At 36.0% G+C, this 22,233-nt stretch overlaps 1 protein-coding gene across 3 annotated transcripts in view; it reads left to right on the top strand.

Moving 5' to 3' along the window:
• The window catches only part of thsd7ab (thrombospondin, type I, domain containing 7Ab), a 203,216-nt gene that overhangs the window by 161,746 nt on the left and 19,237 nt on the right, over positions 1-22,233 (top strand). For all 3 annotated transcript variants that reach the window (XM_028011976.1, XM_028011963.1, XM_028011971.1), the window contains 6 exons: positions 640-793; positions 3,350-3,491; positions 12,377-12,492; positions 12,829-12,946; positions 15,983-16,128; positions 17,964-18,138. In XM_028011976.1, the coding sequence (XP_027867777.1) occupies positions 640-793; positions 3,350-3,491; positions 12,377-12,492; positions 12,829-12,946; positions 15,983-16,128; positions 17,964-18,138 (851 nt within the window). The remainder of the gene's footprint in view (positions 1-639; positions 794-3,349; positions 3,492-12,376; positions 12,493-12,828; positions 12,947-15,982; positions 16,129-17,963; positions 18,139-22,233) is intronic.

Genomic DNA, 22,233 nt, shown 5'->3' on the forward strand with positions numbered 1-22,233 from the left:
TCCTTAGAATACCAAAGGAATATTCCTTTGGTATTCTAAGGAATACCAAAGGAATTCCTATTCCTTTGGTATTATATTCCAAAGGAATTTGGTATTATATTCTACCAAAGGAATATTCTTCCTTTGGTAGAATATTCCTACCAAAGGAAGGAATATTTTGATCCGTCAAAATAAAATGGAGCAAAATTCTTTTAATTAAATTAAAATCAGTTTAATTTAATGTTTAAATTAATTAAGTGTTAATTGTAGAATTAATATTTAATTGTTAAGTATTAAATGATTGATGTTTTGATAAGTTATATTACATTTTACCAAATTATTTTTTACTCTCGAGTAATTTCTTTCTGCTTTTTACTTTAACTGAGTAAAAATATGTTGATGCAGCTCTACTCTTACTTGAGTAAATTTTTTGTTAAATCAAAGTTACTTTATTGTACCAGGTAGAGGCACAATAAAGTAATAGTAATTAAAAAGTTTCATATAGTCCATAAAAAACACAATAAAAACAATAAATTTTTTTAACCAGATGGCAGATACATGATTTTAAAAACACAAACTGTTGTTTAGTTACCAGGTTTAGCGTTTGCTGTCCTGATGGAATAAAGAAGGTTTTTCTGACGGGGTTGAACTGGTTTCCAGGTGCATGCTGAACACGGTGGACGGCCCGTCGGAGGCCGTGGAGGATTACCTGTGCGACCCGGAGGAGATGCCCCTGGGAGCCAGGGAGAGCCGGCTGCCGTGTCCGGAGGACTGCGTCCTGAACGACTGGGGCGCCTGGAGCCGCTGCAGCATGGTGAGCAAACCCAGCGCAGAGCAGCGTCTCCGCTAGCGACGGGAAGGATAAGAACTTATCGATTCCTTATGGATTCCCTTTGAGTTAGGAAATAAACTCTCTAATTCAAAAATATGAACCATGTTGTAGTTGATTCAAACAAAATTAAAACTTGAGTCCCTCTGTCAAATCACCATTGTAACATGAAATGGATTTCCTTTAATATAGTAATAGTTGGAAAATATATTATAATTTATTGAATATGACTGTAAACGTTGGAGATTATTTATACAGTATGGCGCTAACCAGGAAGTGAAGCAGTGCTGGAAGCGCCGCCCTCTTGAAAGTCACTACGGTTGCTAAGCAACACATCAAACGCTTTGAAGTATTTTTTCTTATTTGAGTCACATTTATGGATTTTCTACCCATTGAATGAACAACAAAGATGTTTTAACCAAAAACCCACCAGACACAGACACACATATGCAGTTTTTGTTAAAGTTTTATAAGTTTTTTATTGAAAGAAACTGATTTGGAAAAAAATAATTCTTTTGTCTGGTTTTGTTATTTTTTGTTACTTATATGAATTCTTGTCATTTTCTTTAAAATACCAAAATTTCCACTTAACTTTATATTTTGCTCCGTCTGATGATGCAATTTTTAAATATTAAATGATTGATAATTTGATCAGTTAGACTTTTTACCAAATACTTTTTTACTCTTACTCGAGTAATTTCTTGGAATATAATATAATATAATATAATATATTGAGCTCCAAGGGAGAATTGCTTATTAGTTGACAAGCTACTCTATCTAAAGTGTTAAATATTAATAATACAAATACAACCAAAAGAGATAAAATTTATAAAAAAATATATGTGTAAACCTAAGAGTAAGTAATTCAATATGACTGAATATAAATAAATAAATAAAACCAAGCATGCAAATATATTAATTTAAAAATAAGCTATAAGTGGCTACTCTTGACTTTTACTTGAGTAAAAATATGTTAAAGTAGTGCTATTCTTACATTAGTAAAATATTCTACCCACCTCTGGTTGGTAACTACCTCTCTGTTTATTGTGGTTAAAGTTCTGAATATGTTACCACTGTCTTTCTTTGTTAAGTATAAATATATTTTGGAGCGTTTGTGCCGCGACGCCATCTTGGATGTGGCGTAAAATGTTCAGTATGTCACACGTTATGGGAACCGATAACGATTCTGCGTATTTGAACTCCTGAGAGCCGGTTCTCGATTCCCAACCCTAAACTCTCCGACTCCTGAGAAGCCTGCCGAGATTTATCTTGGTATCTTTTTCTTGTCACAAGTATTTTCCCTCAGGCCGAGAGGACACGAAGCTTAGCTGCACTGTATTATCATGAGCAGTGTGTGAATCTTTGTCAACAGGTTACTTCTGGTACACGGAGGAGGAATAAAGTAGATCCATGAACTGGGGAAGCAAGACAAAGTGGCTTATACATCACCTATATTACACTGTGCTCACCACGCGTTCAGCAGGGGACGACGATGATTTATGATAAAGATTCACAACTTCGGAGCAGGTCTCCAGCTCGCATTTAATGATGCACACTCACCTGCATATGTAAGCTGGAAATAACGCGCCTGCTTTGGCACACTGCCACAAATATGTGAAATAATTTATTCTGTTTGGAAACAACTTTTGCTCAAATTTGCCTTTAGAGGGCTTTGTTGAAATAAGCAGAATGAAACAAAACAGAGATTATGGAGGAGCAGCATTCAGCTTCTATGCAGGACAAATCTGGAACAAACGTCAAGAAAACTGCAAAACAGCCGAAACACCGAGTTCCTTTAAATCAAGACTAACAGCCCAGCAGTTTAGAGTTGATTTAGAACAATAATAAATGAAAATTAACCGACAAATATGATGTGTGTTGATGTTTTTGATGCTGGCCCTCCATGAAGGAAATGGCGAGTGATGCAGCTATTAAGCAGCACCTTTTTAAATTACTCATGCTTATTTCAGATATGCATTAGTTTCTCTAATATTTCACTAAGTCAGGTGTCAGAATATTCTCTTCGCTGGTTTCACTGGTTTCACTGGCTTCACCAGGCTGCTGTTAATCACACCCAATTCTTTCCCCCTCAAAAAAACTCCCCATCTTCCCACAATTCCCCTCTCGACATGGTGTCTGCAGTGGCACCAGCGGGGCTTCACACATGTTTTATTCATCGTTCCAGCAATGGAGCCATTCAGAAGGCTGTCATTTTCTCCCACTGTTCTCCGTTCTACAAACCCGGAGAATCTGATGGGTCGCCGGCCGAGCAGAATCTCTTTCTCTGCTTCCCTGTGATTTCTCGCTGGAAAAAATCTAATTCCACATCCTGGAACGGGGAGAATGGGTCAAAATTGGCTGTTTCATGGACTTTCTTTAGACACGCTAATAAGGAGCTCCTTACAGTTGACCTAAATGTGCCCTAATGAGTTGAAAAGACTGTTCGGAAATCGTGTATTTAAGTTCTCTGCTACGACTCAACCGGATTTCTTTTGACTCGTTGCTCTCTGTTTCATCATTTTACGTTTTCGTGCGTTCCAGCCCTGCACCAGGAACAACAGCCGGGTGCGGACGGCGTACGCCCTGCGGTACCCCGGCGTGGGCCGGCAGTGCCCGGAGCTGTCCGACAGAGAGCTGTGCAGTCTGAACCTCAACTGCTTCAACTACTTCTACAACATCACAGGTAAAGAGCCAGACAGCCTTCATCAGGAAATGCATGCTAAACAGTTCAATTCAAACCATTCAAAGAGGTAATGTAGTTTTCAAGGAATAAAGTTTGCAATCAGTAAATACTGAAACTGTTTTTAATTTTCTCCCCTCTGATATTCAGGTGTGGGCAAAATAAATGTAGATAATTTTCCTTCCACTTTACATTCATTTCTGCTGTCGCAAGAAAACGCACTGAAGAGTTTAGTTTGAATACTATTGGTACTTTTAAAATATAGATTTTAGATAAATCTTGATTTTAGATCCACTCAGCTAGAAATATTAAAGTGGAGATTAATTAACAAACCTGACTGTTTTTCACTGTGGTTTAGCTTAGATTAGTAGTTTATTTAAAATAGGGACAGTGTGTAAAAACATTAATGAAAGATAATTTACCTTAAGCTAGTTAATAAAGCAGTTTAATATAAAAAATTTAATCGAAAGTCACAATTTCACTGTACAAAATCATAACATTACAACAATGTAAACAGTACCAAATGTCAAACTTCTGCTCTGTAATCAATTTTATAAACCTCTGCTTACAGTTAATTAATTTCAGTTAAAAAAAAAAAAAATCTGAACATTTTTATTTAATTTACCTAAAACTAAATAATTCCTGGAAGTCTTTGTAATTTTGAGTAAATCGAACTCACATCATTCAAAGAGGAAGTTTCTTCGTGTCTCGAAACTTTCAGAAACCTGAAGAGAAGCTGAAGTTAGCACTAATCCTTATTTAATCAGAATTTATTAAAATTGCTACATGTCTCTTACATAACCAGACTACAATCCGTTTATAATCCGCTTCGCTGCATGCACAAAGAAACACATGTATCTGTGTGTGTGTACATAATGAATGAGAGGAGGTTATTATTGGGTAGAACATCCTCTTTCTCTTGTCGAGTCGCTCCATCCTTCACCGTTTCTCTGCTTTTCCTCTCTTACTGTCGCTTCTTCTCTCTTCATTCTCCTTATTCTCTGTCCCCAGAGTGACACAAGGCGGTTCGGCAGACGGAGGCCCAATTCCCCGAGTTGCAAACGAGCGTTCTGCTGCTAAAAACAGCCAGTCGTCTCTGTTAGCTTATTTTATGAGCGATACCTCAGCCTGTGTTGTTAAAGAATATTTTACAACACATCCAGGTTGTTTTGAAAGTATCTGCACCCCAGATTTGGGAGTAAAATGCTATTTCTCATCACTAATTTCCTTTATCTGGGGCAGGTTTGGCTTCTGGAAAGCCTACTTCTGTATTTTTCAAAGGCGTGAACCTAAATGCATCCATATGGTGAAACTCCTCGATGCTGGCAGAAATTACAGAGACAGCAGCCACATTCGCTGGCTCTGAGGGAGACGACTTAAATAACCTCATTGCACACAAAGTGTTCATTTGTTATCGCCGTTGAGCAGCAGCCAAATACTTTATAAAGCTCAGCTTCAAACAGACAAAGAAAAGAAGCACTGATCATTTCAGGGCGATTGCAACATGAGAAAATTTTGACTTGCTAAAGGAGAAAGATAAGTAATTTTTGTGCTTCACTCTGCGAAATCAACTCGTCTGCTTTAGGTGGGTATTTTATATGCTTCACATGTATATCCTAAAATCCGTCCAGATCCAGTTCCTATATGGTGCAAGGATTTCGGTGTCAGCACTTCCTGTAATTACATTTCCCCGGTGTTGTACTCCTCTTATATCTTAGATGTTGTCCTGGACTTGCTACGTGCACAGAGATTTTCCAAAGGTGAACGGATCAAAATCAAACATTTGTTGTTTTCTTTTTAAAATAACACATGTTGCAGTTCTTTCCCACTTTACATTATTTATTCTATGTAGTTTGGACTCTTACAATCATAATATTGTGCATTCTTTTTCTTGAACTCGCATTATATCTTGAAGTGCAAGGATTAAAATTATATTTGTCTTGACACCGAAATTATAGAATCTGCCCTTTCTGTCTGTTTCAGCCTATCTGGTCTAATCAGTTTATTCTTAATTCACATTGTATTAATGTGAATATTGTGCAAGAAAAAGACATGGTGTGTCTATAGAGTCATTTAAAGGGGATCTAAATTCACTTTTTCCACATTTTTATTTATCCATTTTGATCACAGCTGCTTCTAAAAATATCCCAGGTTCTTTTTTTTTTTTTTTTATTTGTTGCGATAAGTTAATATTTTTGAAGTCTGGAAAATGAGCAGTTTCAAAACCTCACAACTGTTAAGTCACAGTCGCTGTTTCCTAGCAACCCCAGCAAAGCCCAGATGTCACCTAGCAACAAATACTGAGCTCCAGCACGTTCTGTCTGCTTTTTTTTTTAACCGCTGTATGCTCTGTACAATGGCTGCTGGAAAAGGCAAGTGTTTTATTGTTGACTTGCCATCCAGAAACCACCTACTACATTCTCGTTGGTTGTGCAGGAGGCTCCACTTCTGCTCTTCAAATATGTTCGGTTCTATAATTAGGCATCTGTTTGTAGACATTTTTACGTGTGAGTGTAAATGTTGAGTTGGGTATGTGGCCAGAAGCAACTTATTTGGATTTAAAGTGACAAAACAGCTCAAAATAGATAGAACTGACCAGACTAAAATCTTATTCTCCAAGAATTATTTTATGCAAAAAATGTAATGACCATGTTTTGTACAGCGAATAGACACATCCTAACGTCTATTCGCTAGACGTCAGGATACGCCTAGCGTATCTACACTAATTGGTCAATATTGTTGAAAATATGCGTAGAGAGAATAATTTGGTTGTCATCATGATGTCAGTGTGTCAATATCGCAATCATAGACAACTGCTGGGGCGCCACATTTAATCAGATATTATATTTTAAGTGTCAGGTTTTCAAATTCTGCATGATAATAATTTTTTGACTTGTTGGGGAGACTCTAATGGCCAAATATGTTCTATATTTTTAGTGGTTTAGATGCTGAAGCTAACAAAGAGAGGCTGGTCAATATAGTTATTGAAAAATAGGAAAATAGTCAGGATGAATCAGTTGTCATATTCAATAGTCGTATCTCAATTATATGTTTTCCTATGTTCTTATGTTGTGTAATCCTAATCTGTGTTGTGTCCATTTTGCCAATATTTATATGGTATTCGCCAATAATTCAGTTCGCTGTTCAGTAAAATGAACTGTTTGGTAAGATGCGTCTTTTCCACAAACCCATATATGATGAGCCGGGACAGGTCTGAGATCAATCAACATGTTTTCCTGCCAAGAGTTGAAACTAGCTGTCCTGAGGTGTTTGTTGGTTTCTACTTATAGATTTTTTTTATAACTTATCTTCACTTCCACTAAGCCCTAAATCTTTCCCAAAAACGAAGCATGAACTTTTTTATCTTTCCTCCCTGCCAGGCAGCAGCTAGTTATTTGAAACTGACAATTTCTGACTGCTTGTTGTACTGTGGAAAATGCCAGAAAACAAAATCCACTTCTTTCAATCCCACACTTTTTGTTTCTTTTAGTGTTTCTTTTGTCCGTCGTGTTGATAAAAGTAGAATCCCGACCAACTTTCATTGGAACTGGTTATTGATTTGAGTGGTTTTAGATGAAAAGGAACTGTAAAAAGTAATTTATGTCAAAACTCAAAAATATCTTGCCGATGTCCAACTGAAATTACTGGCAGTCACAGCAAGTTTTGTGCCAGAGTGATGAATAAGAAGAGAATTCAGAAATAACAGGACAAGCTGAAAGAAGATAATTTTATCTGTCTTTGTACTTAAAATGTTACGTACAGTCATGGGGAAAAAGTTTCTAAGGAAAAATATGTTCACTCAATCGTCCAGTAGGTGGTAAAGCTACTTTTAGTAGCAATAAGTTGATGTAGTAATTTTCTGAATTACTTTTTCAGTCTTTGAAAATGTATTTTAATTTAATTTTAGGCTTTTGAAAGACCTTGATTGGTTTCTTTTCCAGTCATTCTGCTGTAGATTTCCTCCTGTGTTTGTTGTTCTGTTGAGAGCCTAACTTCAGCCGCAGACAGATGGCCTCACGTTTAACCGTTTACGGCACTTCGGTACTTTAGTTCTTGGCAGCTTAATACGTGCAGTTTGGTTCTGGTCCTGTGGCTGAAAAGAAACCCAAATCATCAACCATTCACCTGTGTGTTTGATAATAAGGTGACATGTTTGTGTTGGCATGATGTTTGGTTCTTTTCCAGACATTTTGTTTTACATTACGGCCAAAGTCTGATCCGCATTGTTCCAGAAACCTGCAATATTCTTCTTAGAAAAAAGGAGCTTTCTGCTGCCAAGTCTTCCTGTTTCTGTTTATTGGATCGGACAGTAGATCCCCTAAAAGCTGAAATCCACAAATGCTTCAGACTCACTCTAAAAACACCAATAACTGTCTATTTTAATAGTTAAAATAGCAAATGTAAGTTAAAAAGCAATAATGCTCTCAGTGCGCTGTGTCCAGTGCTACTGGACACATTGGCGCTATTAGCTATTAGCGCCATGCATTGATGCTTCTAAAGCTGCATTTTCTTTCAAATATTTTAAATATGCTCAATGAAAAATTGTACAAATAGGCAAATTTTCCACTATTTATTGTCGCTACAGAAGTAACTTCTCAGCAAGATATATGAGCTTGTTTTAAGTAAACATTTCCTTAATATTGATTTAAAAGTATTAGTTCCATTGGCATATAAATTAACTAATTACACAGGGAAAATGTTGTAAGTGATATAATCTGCTATTGGAACTAATACTTTTTAATTAATATTAAGGAATTACTTACTTAAAGCAAGCTCCTACATGTTGCTGAAAAGTTATTTGTAAGTTAATTTGTCTTTTTTCAAGTCTACTAATATATTTGCACTAGAGACTAGACCAAAAATACTTGGTAAGGTTTTGTGCTTTTGCAGTGAATCCGCGAACAATGAACTGCAAATAGGCAGAGGCCCACTCTACTGTCATGGACCTTAGCATGCTACGGTTAGCATGCTTAGTTAGCATAAAAGAATAAAAATAGTTCAATAAAAGAAATAAATTTCTTTTATTGAAAGAAATACATTTTATACAAACTTGTTAAGAATATCATTATGTTGTGACAGTATGAGACAGATAATCTGTGAAAGAAATTTAGCTCCTTTGCCTTCCCCCTGTGATAACTGTAGAAATACTTTGCTGAGTCAGAAACAACCAATCAGAACCAGGAGGAGGGTCTTAGCGCTGTCAATCACTCTCAGGTATGTAGCACTCAAATTGCTCTCTGCTAAGATACAGCTAGCACAGTCTGTCATGAATGCTAAGGCTACTTAGCATGGAGACCAGTGACGGCAGTGACCAATAGCACATTGAGATCATTTAAACTGAGGGCATTGCTGATAGCTTTCTTTGTCGCTCCAAAGCAGGAAACTGCAAAACCCTGTGCCTTAGCAGAGAGATTTAGCCGATCATAACTAGTTCATTAAATGCATTGTATTACCAGTAGCTGGTTCATTCTCTTAATTTTAAAGACTAAACTACAAAAGTGAATTTGAAGCTATTAAAGTGTGGTTGAGCAACATTGACTTTATACGTTTGTGTACAAAGCAAAACTAGAACTAAAAAAGCAGCGATGGCTGATGTTTCTATTTTCATTTATTTTTTTCTCCTAAACAGAAGAACTACTTGCAAAATGTAAAATTCCTGGAGTCCCCAGGACACAGAACCAACTTAATTTGAGACTGTTTGATTGTCTAAAGTGGTATCAATTTCATGTTTTTATGTTATTATCCAAAGCCTTCAGAGCTGGTCCTCTAAAGACTTTTTTTCCAATTCATAAGAACTACTTGAGAGAGATTTGATACAAATGAATGTGTGTCCTCCGAGAGTTTTCGGCTCCTTCAGAGTTTAGATAGTAAGTGGGCGTAACTTGGAGTCTCAGCTGCAGATGGATCCTCCTGAGCTTTTAGGTTGGATTTGCTGAGTGCTTTGAGTTATTATCCCTCTGTCCTGGGAAGATCTTCCCTGTCACTAGTGCAGGATTTGACTGAGTCTGAGGAGAAAGTATTGCTCTCTAAATGTCAGTGAAGAAAAAAACCCTGCAGCTTCTGTCAGAATGCGCAGCATCAGTAAATGCCAGCCATTTTTTTGATTCCACACTGCTGGATAGATGATGTGGTATACTTTAAATCACACCATTTCCTTTTCTTCTTTATCAATTAAACATAATTTAGCTGCCGGCTTATTCATGTGAACGCTGCTGAGGAATATTTTTTGTTAAACCATTTGAATAAGTACTGAAAACAGTTTTGAATAAAACATTTTTTAGAATAAAAACTGAAAGGTTACATCTTAGTCACAGCTTGAGTGCTTCATTACGTTTCCATTGTGCCGTTGTACAAAAGGAAATAAATTGTGAGGATCATAACAAACTGTATATCATGACTCCTCGTCACCTGCTTTTCATCTCTGCATGCACGTTGGGAGGTAAAATCAACAGTGGCAACCTGCTGAATGCTAATATGTGTTTTCTCCTTCTGCTAAGTCTGTGTGCTTTTAAAGCTTCTGTGTGACAGTTGTATGAAAACGGGAAATGCATCCAAGCAGAGTGAGATATGAATGTCTAAAAGGATAAATGTCTGATAGAGCGACATGTTTTCTACTCTTTAAATAAACATAAGATTAGCCCAATTTTGTTAGAGCCTGAAAAAATGATAATGTTAGAACCTCTTTCAGTGTTGTAGTTTGGCCGCCAACCAGAGGAGGGCGCCACTGGTCATTCTGAAGCTGTGGCAGATACAGAATTAAAGATGGCGGCTATACCAGGGCAAGAGAGATTTCACATACAAAAGAAAGTATGGAGTATGGAAATTATTGGTGGAAGTTTAAAGGAACAAGTAGTGATGACAAGGTTACGGCTCGAACATAACAGATTAATTAAAACTTTACATTTGATACGTAAACATACAACAGTTAGATGTGAGTGTGGCATGGACATGGAGACTAGAACATGTAATAATTCATTGTGAAATGTATAGGGAAAGTAGAGAAAAATTAAAATAAGAATTTAGGAAATATGATGTGGAGACATTAAAATGAATACGATATTAGTTAAACACAACAAGATAAATAAAGAAGTTATTCATTTTTAATGGAAACAGGATTATATTTAAGAATTTAAGTTGGTTAAAGAAGAAAAATACTCTGGTCCACACTCCATCCCAGTAGATGGCGATAATACATCTTAACGTTAGATGTCACCCGCCAGTAAAAATCACGAAGAAGAAGGAGGAGAAAGAAATTGTCAACACAGAGTCCGGTATCTGTGTGAGATCCAAAATTTACTTTATGCGTTTCTGTTTTGAAATATAAACACTTGACAAACTCCTCAAGTTTCACTTTAAGGGCGTAATTCAGCCGAGCTACATGACAGAGCAGCGCCAACTTCTCATTAAAATTTGATACGAAGGTGAGAATAATAAGCAAGAAACATAAAAATCTTGAAGTATGGCATATAAATCACAATTATTACGATCATTTACGTCGTTATTCAAAGCAGATGAGTAATTTTAATGCAGCTTTATAAAACAAAGAGCCTTTTTAGTCAGTCAGTCAGGAAGCATTTCCATATTTGGATGATGACTTAGCATCTGGAACGGCACAATCTAGATGAATAAACGCATTTGTACTTTCATTTAGGTTTCAACTGCTTCTAAAAACAGCACAGGCACTTAAAGAAAAACTTCTAGTCATTTTCTGGCAATGAGTTAATGTTTCTCTGGCACTGTTAGTGAGTTGTTTGAAAAATTAAAAAAACAGCTCCGTAACCTAGCAACCCCAGCAGAGCTCCACCTGTTACCTAGCAACCCAAACGTAGCTCCAGCAAGTTTGGTCAACTGGTTTTACCGGAAATCTAGAAGGGAACCAAAATCGATTATGACAGATACAAGTATAACTGTGTTTTATATAGCATGTAAATAAGTCTGGCTGTTGAAAACCATCCTGGTTTTTGTTTGAGATCCAACTTAAACACCTTTCCTGGGCTAGTGGTTGATTTGCTTGTTGAATTTAAAGTATGTTTGTAATTTCTGGGCTCAAAAAAAAAAAAAAATCTAAGATGCTTCCAGTTTCTGTCTGCAAAATAATTCTAAATACATTAAAAGATGTTGGGAAGACTTTGTGCAACCACACTGTGTTGTATTTTGACAGATTTAAAAGAACAATAAAATGTTTATTTCTTCTCATAGCACAACACTTTGGCTTGACTGAACACACAGCTGGAAAATGGGTCACTGTGGCATCTCTGTTCTTGTAAAAAAAAAAAAAGATTGTATTTATTTTTTGAGAGTACTTCTGCTGCCATCCAAGTCTTTTCTGGCACAAAAAGTGTGTGTGGGAAGGACTAAAGAGAAATGCAGCGAAAAGAAAAACATGTTTTTCTCCTTGTGTGGAGTAAAGCCAAAAGAATCTTATCAGCAGTTAAACTAAAAAATAAACTAAAAAAGTTGGAGGCCCAGATTTAAAGCAGAAAAACTATCCACAGCGGATGTATCTTCTCGGTTAAATCTTACTCTGTGTGAATAATAAAAACATTAAAGTAAGAATGGAAAATGAAAAAATGATTTAACAGAGATTTGACTCGGATCACAGACATGATTATGGAAGCACAACACCAGTTTTTAATATTAAAAAGAAAATTGCCTTGGGATTTTTGTAGGATCTGTATCTACTAGCTATAATGAGAATATGATCAATCAGTGGACATTATTTAAAGATCAGAAACTTTTAATTAGATTCTCAAATTTCTCCTGAGCAGATTTTATTTCAACAACATAAAATCTTTTTAATTTAATCTTTGAGGTTTAGCTCTGATGTGAATATTTCCTGCATTGTGTTGTGGTTTATCTGATGCCAGAAATCTTTTTATGTTCTCCAGACTGGAGCACTTGTCAGCTGAGCCCCAACGCTGTTTGTGGAAGCGGCATCAAGACCCGGATGCTCGACTGCGTTCGCAGTGATGGCAAATCTGTAGATATTAAATTCTGCGAGGAGGTGAGCCAGGCAGTAATTTTCTCCATATCACAAATCACAATTTATTAGGCCTGAATATTTCATCGGAAAATATTCAGTTTCTCATGCTGAAGTTGCTGTGGGTTAAAGCTGAGCGTTTTATTTTGGTTTTAAGTGATTCTCAGCTTCTAGCCAGAAGACTGTCACCACACCGTTTCACCTCTTTGCTCATTTTTAGCATAATGCTTTGTGTCAGAATAAAAACCTTCACCTCTAACATCTCTTTGGATATAACAGATACTTCTGCTTGCTGACAACTGTGATGTGACTTTTATTTAAATGATTTATCATCTTTTGCATTTATGATTTCTGTTTCAGCTGAGTTTGGAGAAGAACTGGCAGATGAACGTCTCGTGCACCGTCGAGTGTCCCGTCAACTGCCAGCTGTCGGAGTGGTCGGTCTGGTCCGAATGTTCGCAAACCTGTGGGCTAGAGGGTAACATTTATTATTAAACAATCATCTTTATTCACTGGATAGATTTGTTTTGTAAAATCAGACTGCATACATAAAGCTGCTTCTTCCAAACAAATTCTGGTTTAGTTTTTAAGAATCCAGCTCAGCAAAACATTTATGCTGATTTAACACTGGGGAAATTTGTCATGAATTTTCATCAGCAAAAATAAATAAATAAGTAAATAAATAAAACGAGGAAGCTTCTATTTAGGAGAAAGCAGTTATGCATCAATGACTGGAGGTTCATTTGTCCTCCTGTTTTCTGGTTCTCATCCCATCTTTCTTTTGCGTTTTTTGCATTTCTTGGAGATGTACGAATCATATGGAAATATGGATGCAAACAATTAATTTACTTACAATTACGATTCATGGTTTATTATATTAGAATTAGTTCGAATGGATCAACTAAAAGAAATCCGCTTATTTTAAGACCTTATTTTAGTGTTGTAGTTTGGCCGCCATCCAGCAGGGGGCTCCCCAGGCCATCCATAACCAGAGCCGTTGATACAGAAATTAAAGATGGCGGCTATTCCAGAACTGTAGAGAGGAACGGTCCAAACGAGTCCGGTGTGGGATGAAAAATGCACTTTATGCGGTTCTGTTTCGAGATATAAACACTCAAATTCCTTAAGCTTCAGTTTAATAACGCTTCTTTTAACCGAACTGTTTGACGGAGTAGCGTCAACGTCTCATTCAAAAAGTACAGATGTGCTACGAAGGTGAGGATAACAGAAAAAAAAACATGGCGCCAATAAGGATGGTTGATTTCGAGGCTGTGGTGAGGTAACACGATTCATGCTGCGAAGTTTTATCTTTCCTTCAAGGGCAACCACAGTTCGTACTTATGTATGAACATCTGAACAACGTTTTATTTATTTTTTTATTCAGCAAATTAAGAGGTTCCTGTTCTGTTTTATATATATAAATATAAATATGTCTTATTTTAATGTGAGAAAATTAAAATTTTCTGTTTTAAGTCTTTTAATACAGCTGACACAAAATAGTGTAACAATTTAATAAAATCTCTTATAATTCAGCTATGGAAAAAGAAAATACAAGAGAAAAATCAATTGCTTGATGATGACTCAATCGACTTTAGATCAACTCATTAATTGATAACTTGCATCCCTTCATTGAAAAATAGAAAAGTTTGTGTAAGGTGAAAGAAACAGGAAGGGGCACTGATTGAAGATGTTTCTGAGTCTGTGTGGGAGGTTGTCTTGTAGGAATCTGATATGAGCTCTGACAGTGTGTGGTTTGCAGAGGATGGGTTGTGTTGAAAGGTGGCGCATGAAGGCAGAGGTGCATTCCAGGGTGAGTGGATTGCTGGGAAGGCTGCGTGGAAATAAAAGTGGAATATGCAACAAAAGGGAAGGATGTGAAATTTGCGAGTGGGTGGTTTAAAGGAGACAGACAGCACAGCAGTGCTGAATTCAGAAATGTCAGAGAAGGGGCTTCTGTGTAGTCTTACAGCTAATTCTTCACATCCATTCTGCTCTCAGATCAAACAGGATGCGTGATGCATCAAATTTATCCAGACAGGGTTCGCTGATTGATGTGGAAAAAAGCCATTTTACTGAGGTTGACCAAGAACCAATCAAGACGTCAGAGCATGAGAGTAGCATCGCAGGTCACTTAGAAAAGCCCCGCTCTATTAAGTGAAGTGCTGTGGTTCACAGTGAGATTAATTTAATACATTCAACACAAACACATGCATTTAAAATGAGTTGTTTACAAAGGGAAAGACTGACTGCTGTGCTGCAAACCACAAAGGTTACTGCGTCTGAAGCTGCTTGCTTAAATTTATTGGGCTCAAAACAAAGTGCTTCAATTATCTATAATTGACATTTTAAGTACACAAAAAATATTTGCTTGGAAATATATAAAGGGTCTCTATACACTGCAAAACACACAATTTTACCAAGTATTTTTGTTCTAGTTTTTAATGCAAAATACATTAATACACCTGAAGTATTAAGTGGTCAATTTGACTTTGGCATTTTTTTCTTTCTATTTTAGTTTTCAGTTAACATTTTATCAAGGGATAAGTACAATATTAGTAATTATTTATTGTTTTGTTTTTGTTTAGTGTGGCAGTGTTTTTATCTGGAGAATCCCACCCAAATTTCATGTTACAATTACAATAAAGATTCTATTATATTCTATAAAACAAAATTAGGGATGCACCAATCTGCTTTTTTCACCTCTGATTCAGATATTTGAAGTTAAATATAAAAAAAACCCCAATTAGATACAGAAAAAATAACTGACTTAAAACCTTTTCTCTTTTTTTAAACAGACATAAATATACTGAATTACGCAATTATTAGATACTTAAATACTCCAATAGCTGCAGAGTCTTGGTAAAACATGTAAAAACAACATAACTTAATTTTTTTCTGTCAGTGCAACGAGGAGTATGACAGCCAATGTAAAATAAGGAAACTGAATTTAACCAAAACAATAGGTTGGCTACCTTGGTCAAAGTTTTAAAAAATAAATCGCAACAAACTTTGGTTCCGAAAGTGCAATTAGGATTTTTAAATATAACAAATTATATAGCAAAGCATAGATTAGACTGAATAGATCTACCCTTATTGTCACCAATGTGCAATCTAGATTTTTTTTATTCAATATCGGGCTGTTACAGATTTTAACATCAGATCAGTGTAACTAACTTACAAATGAGTTTTCAGAAAGATATAGGAGCTTTTTTAAGTTGGTAATTCCTTAAAATTAAAAAAGTTCTAGTTCCACTGGCAGACTGTTTCACTTATGGGAAAAATGTCTTGTTACAAATGAAATAATCTGCATGTGGAACAAGTACTTTTTAAAATTAAACATAAGGAATAATTTACTTAAAACAAGCTCCTATATCTTGCTGAAAAGTTACTTGAAAGTTGGTTTATCTTATTTCAGGTGAACTCATTTTTTTGCACTAGAAATTAGACCAAAAATTCCTGGTAAGATTTTGTTTTTTCACTATAAAAACAGAAAACGTTGTTGTTGTTCTTCCAGGTAAGATGCAGAGGCAGCGCTCGGTGGTTCAGGCCTCGCAGGGCGACGGCCGGCCGTGTCCGTCCCAGATGGAGCAGTGGAAACCCTGCCCGGTTCGACCCTGCTACCGGTGGCAGTACAGCCCCTGGTCTGAGTGTCGGGTCGAGGTACGTCAATAAATCATTTGCAACGTACCGAAATCCACTGACATTAAATATTAGTAAGTGCATCGACCTCTGGCAGCAGCAAGGAATGCAACTCTGACTGTTCTCTGAGATCAATAAGCAGGAGAGCTGGAGCCAAAAAGGTGATTCCTCAAAAAATAATGGTCTTTATTATTGATGGACGACCTCATCATATTCCTGCTCATACTGTTATTCTGCTAGATGGACAGTAGAAATCAATCTAATGCATATTTAATGCTGACACATTAGTAAAAACCTATAACTTTGCCAAGGAAATTGAGCTGTGTGCCTTAAGGTTAGAAGAATAAAGTCTTCTGTTGTGTTTTATAAGCAGATAAAAACAGTCACTTCTGTTATTAGACAAGCTGTTTCTAACTCTGATCCTCTACACTGCAAAAACACAATCTTACTAAGTGTTTTTGCTCTGACTTACAGTGCAAGTGTCTTAGTACAGTTGAATAAAGACAAAAATAACTTACAAGGAACTTTTCAGCAATATATAGAAGCTTGTTTTATGTCAATAATTCCTTAATATGGATGAAAAAGTACTAGTTAAATTGGAACTACTATTTTACGATCAATAATTAAGGGATTATTGACATAAAACAAGCTCCCACAGCTTGTTGAAAAGTTCCTTTAATTTAGCTTTATTGTATTTCAAGTGAATTAAGATATTTGCATTAGAAACTAAACCAAAAATACTTGGTAAGATTTTGTGTTTTAACAGTCTATGTATGTTTTGGAGATTTGATTGAATGGGTCTTTATTTTAGCAATTTTAATGTATTGGAGAGAGAAAAAAGCAAAGTTTTTCTCTCTCCTAAGAAAAAGCTTTTGCTGTCATTCAGGAAGTCTGGAAACTATTATAAAGAGAAACATCGGGGGGGAAAATGTCATCGTCTAACAGGAACACGACCCAAAACATGGAGCCAGAAATACAGTTGAATGGTTTCAGATCAAACTATTTTCACATTCTAGCATAGCACAATCAAAGTCAGATATACAACTTAGTTTGTGATTTTATTGCAAGACAAAATGGGTTAAAAATAAGTGAATATCAAGACTTTTGCTTGACAATTTATAACTCAGTATTTAAATAATATAGTTGCCAGTTTGTGTAGTAGAATAGTTATAAAGCTCAGCTAAATCCAGATGTTTGCCACCTATGTTTGGCTGCAAAAGTGGGAAAGAAAACGATAGAAAGGCCAACGTTACCAGAAACACGACTAATAAAGACTTGCTCTGTTGGCCAGAAAATAAATCTTTCTAAGGACTCTTGGAAAAGAAGATTGTCACGATAAAAAAAATCTCTGGACAATAAATCATCCCTAAAGTTAATATGATAAACAATTGAGGCCAATTTCAAGTAATTTTTGGTAGTGGCATAATAATTCAAAAACACTTTCTCAAGGATCAATAAACTTCAAATTTTAAGTTTATTGCAGTTCCATTTAACACTGGAACTGCAAGACATTTTAAATATACTAAATAAATAAATAAACAAAACAACAAATAAAATGAATTATGAAGTCTCTGTAAACAAAATTATCATTCAAAAAATGTTTAAAGCACCAGACTTTAGATTTTTGTTATTCGATTTTAAGAGAAAAACGATAAATCATGCAAATGGAAATTATTGAGCTTGTTTAAATTTATTATTTGATTAATTGATTTATTGCAACAGTCCTACCTGAGAATCTACTGGAACAAAAACAAATCTCCACCTGAACCATGTTTGCCCTCAAACTCCAGATCTTTAGGACTAATCTTTTACTCAGTAGTAACTAACCGCCTCCTGCGTTTTTCGTCTTTTTTCAGAGTGTGGTGTGTGGACACGGCACTCGCTACAGGAACCTGTCCTGCTTCGTGTCGGACGGGTCCGGCGACGGTGAGAGCAGCATGGTGGACGAGGAGCTGTGCAGCAGCCTGAAGCTGGCCGTCAACGGAGACAAGAAAATCATACTGAAAGAAGCTTGTACTCTCCCATGTCCAGGTAAGAAATTACTGCTCAAAAATATGGATCATGTCACTAATTAGTATCGGAGGTGGGTAGTAACTGGTTACATTTACTCAGTTACATTCACTGCAGTAATCTTTTGGGAAAAAAATACTTTCAGGAATATTTTTGCTACTCTGTACTTTTTGCATTTACTTGCATAATTTTATTACTGGAGTAAAACTGAATGACAAACAAACATGTTTTAACCAAAAATTCACCAGACACAGACACACATCTACAGTTTGTTTGTTTCATAAGTTTTACTTTGAAATAAATTGATTTTGAAAAGTGTTTGTTTTGTGTTATTTTGATAGTTTCTAATTATATAAATTATTTTTATTTCAGTCTTTAAAATAACATAAATTTTATATTTTGGTCCACCTAATTGTGTAATTTTTAAATATTAAACTATTAATGTTTTGATCAGTCACTCAGTACTTAAGTCGACTTTTTACCAAATACGTTTTTACTTTTACTTGAGTAAAAATGTGTTGAAGTAGTTCTTGTCTTACTCGAGTACAGTTTGTGAGTACTTTACACCTCAGTCGATTATTCTGACGATTAATCGAATAAAAAAAATGTCACATTCTACTGTTTTGTTTTATTCAACCACTTAAGCACTTTTATACAATATTGGAAATACATTAAAAGATGCAAATACACAAACAAACCTATTCCTTTTATAAATAAGAAAGGAAACATTTTATTACCTAGAATGTAATAACAGAATTTATTTAGTGAATTTGAACCCAAAACTTGAGGAGTTTTGGTTGCTAGGTAACGGGCTGGGATCTGGTGGGGTTGCTAGGTAACGGGGCAGTGCCTAGCAACCCCACCCAAAGGTTTTTGAAACTTCCAAAGGAAATGTCAAAAGCCTTTGGAGTGTAACATCACAGATGTTACACAGATGTTACACTCCAAAGGTTTTTGAAACTACTTATTTTCCAGAAACCAAAAAATTTGTTCCTAAAGAAAACGGCTGGGTGTTTTTTTTGTTGTTTTTGTTTGTTTGTTGTTGTTTTTTAGCAATGGGCTGTTTTTAGAAGCAATTGAGACCCAAATGGAAGTACAAACATGTGAAAAATGTAAATTTTACATGATAGGTTCCCTTTTAAAATTGTTTAACCACTGGATAAATTGCCATTTATAACATCTAACACTAGAAGTAAAAGTTGAGCTAAAGGCAGAATAAGCTAAATAAACGCTGCGATTACAATAGGCCTTGGCAGCGCTTTCGCTGTTTGGTCCTAATTATCATTTAATACGTTCAACAGTTGATTTTGTTTTTGCCTGTGGCAGATCATGCCATCTTGTCATCTCGTTTTGCAATATTTTAAATCATGACAGCTACATATATTTGGCTCAATTACTCCCAGTTTTTGTCACATCCTCTTGCTGAACTCGTGTTTGAATTGGTGAAACGCAGCCTGTCACCTTGCAGTGAGCCGCCCATGAAAGGTGTGAAACATACCAAGGTGTTCACTTGAGTAGCGGTCTGATGATTCCTCACAGGTCTCCTAGCAGCAGACACTATTAGTGTGCTGAGGTGTCCTGCCAAGCCAGGGGCGCCACTCAGAATAGATGTTTTCTTTTCTTTTTAGCTTCATGTGGAAGTTACTGAACACTGAGAAAATCCCTCAACTGAGATGTAAATCTAAAAATAGAAATATTTGACACCTGAATTGTAATTGGCTCCATTCTGGCATGACAGCTGTATAAAGAAATACAAAAACATCAAAACAAATTCGTCCATGAAATGAGTTGGAATCAGTTTTGAACTCATGTAGACAGAAAACTAAGAAACCAGCTAAAATCAGATAAGTAAGATATACTTTCTAATAAAGCAATTATTTAGAAAATATATCTCCTGTTATGTGCAATTTAGCTGGTTTAGCATTAATTGATGACCTAAAGGTTTCCCATTACCAAAGTATTGCATAGATTGGTAAAAGCATAGAAAATTTTACCACGGATTACTAAGCTACTGATGATCGCTAATCCCATAAATATTCCATTGCGCAACATTGGAGTCTGAAAGTGGAATTTATTTCACCTTAGACAGAAATCGTCTAAGATTTCTGACAGATTAATCTAAATAGTGGTTCAAATTGTAATCCTATAGTCAATGAGCGCACGCAGAGATTCAAAAAGACTTGGAAATGGCTAACACAGTTTATCCCATGAAAATAATAAATGCACTCACACACACACTGCACAAAACTCCACTGCTGAAGAAAAAGTGTGTAAAGCCTTGGATTTCATTGCACAATGTTTGGAGGAAGAGAGGTTATGTTCATCTTCCCAGTTTGCAGGTGGGAATATTATTGAATGGCAGATTTCATATAACTAAACGAAGGATGAAATAAATATGTCAATAGAAATATTACTAATATATTTACTGAGAAAAATGCCTAGTTCCATGACTATTTAACTCATAGTAGAGCCAAGTTTTCACAGACAAACATTTTCTTAGAAAAGCTTGTGCAGTTAATTCCATGTCTTGTTCCTCTGATGCAGGGGTGTCAAACTCCAGTCCTGGAGGGCCGCAGTCCTGCAACTTTTAGATGTGCCTCTGCTGCACCACCTGAATAGAATAATTAGGTCATTAGCAAGGGTCTGGAGAACTGATCTACACAAGGAGGAGTTAATTAAGCCATTTCATTCCAGCGTTTTGTACCTGTGGCACATCTAAAAACTGCAGGACAGCGGCCCTCGAGGCCTGGAGTTTGAGACCCCTGATCTGATGGGTAAACTATCTGTCCACGTGTCCCCAAGGCATATTCAGCATCGCTGATAATGTGAAAGCAAACCGAAAAGCTTCAACCTTAATTTGCATTCTCCTGGTGATGCCAGGGTAAACACAAGCTCTGTGAGATTGCTAAAATGGTCGTTTCCCACTGGCTCTTCCTTGGTTTTTTGCTGATCCTAAAAGATGCTTGAAAAGGGAGTTTTATATATGCACTTTATGAGTAAATAAGGTATGGATCTAAAACATTAGCTAAAGCTGTTAGGCTGAAGATTAGTTTTTGTACAAAAAATTTGTTTAGTTCTTTTACTGCAATGCAGCTGCTGGTTGTTCTAGTACAAGAAAACAAGGAATCACACTCTTGATGTTTGAACCCCATTGTGACTTGCATTTTTACTTTTTATCCCTGTTGAGACCCAAAATAACACAACAGGAACAGTTACGCAATAAATCTATGAAAAGAAAAAATATACATAAACTAATATACCATACAGAAGGAATTTAAAATAAGAATGCATGAGAGAAGCTTCTGAATTATATTATGCAAAGTATGTTATGTTATATGCAGACTAAAGTCAAACAGGGACGTATTTTTTATTAAATTTATAGTTGCAGTTGCATATATCTTTGGAAATTTCATTCAAGTGGAAGAAGTGTTTTAAAAATCAATAACCTTTGCAGGTGAGTAGAAGAAGAAAGGCAGAGCAGACTACCATCTGAAGCTTCAATCCGTCAGTGTTTGCAGCAGCTACATCAGAGAAAAGACTTTAAAATACTTCTGTTACTTTATAAATCACTGAACAGCTTCAGATTACCTTAAAGATTAGTGTTTGCTTAATCAGCTTTCCAGACCACTCAGGTCAAATGGTTCTGGTCTGCTTTGCTTCCCCAGAACCAAAACCAAAGCAAACATTCAGTTTTTATTATGCCTGTACAATATGTCAACAAAAATATCCATCACGATAAACACATGATCAGTATCAATGGGTAATATAATCGGTAGAATATTCAATATAAAGAGTATTCACTGGATTCTAATTCAGAACTGCACAGCATTCTGGGAGATGTAGGCAGAAGAAAGACTTTAGATACTCGACCTTTCACATGCAGCTAAGAAAGGTTGGTGGAATCAACTCACTCTTTGGTTACCTAGCAACGCTCATTCTTCGATTACCTAGCAACAACCTGTGGAGTAACTGGCACAGCAGCAGTTTCAGGTTTTGCTACCGTACCTCAAAAATGCTTAAATATAAAAAACAATGGCATGGAGTAAAAACCGGATAAAACAGGAAAGGTGATGCCAGATATTTAAAACAAAATATTAATCAGTGATTATCGACATT

Source organism: Xiphophorus couchianus, chromosome 3 (assembly GCF_001444195.1).
Source record: "Xiphophorus couchianus chromosome 3, X_couchianus-1.0, whole genome shotgun sequence".
NCBI classification, from domain to species: domain Eukaryota; kingdom Metazoa; phylum Chordata; class Actinopteri; order Cyprinodontiformes; family Poeciliidae; genus Xiphophorus; species Xiphophorus couchianus.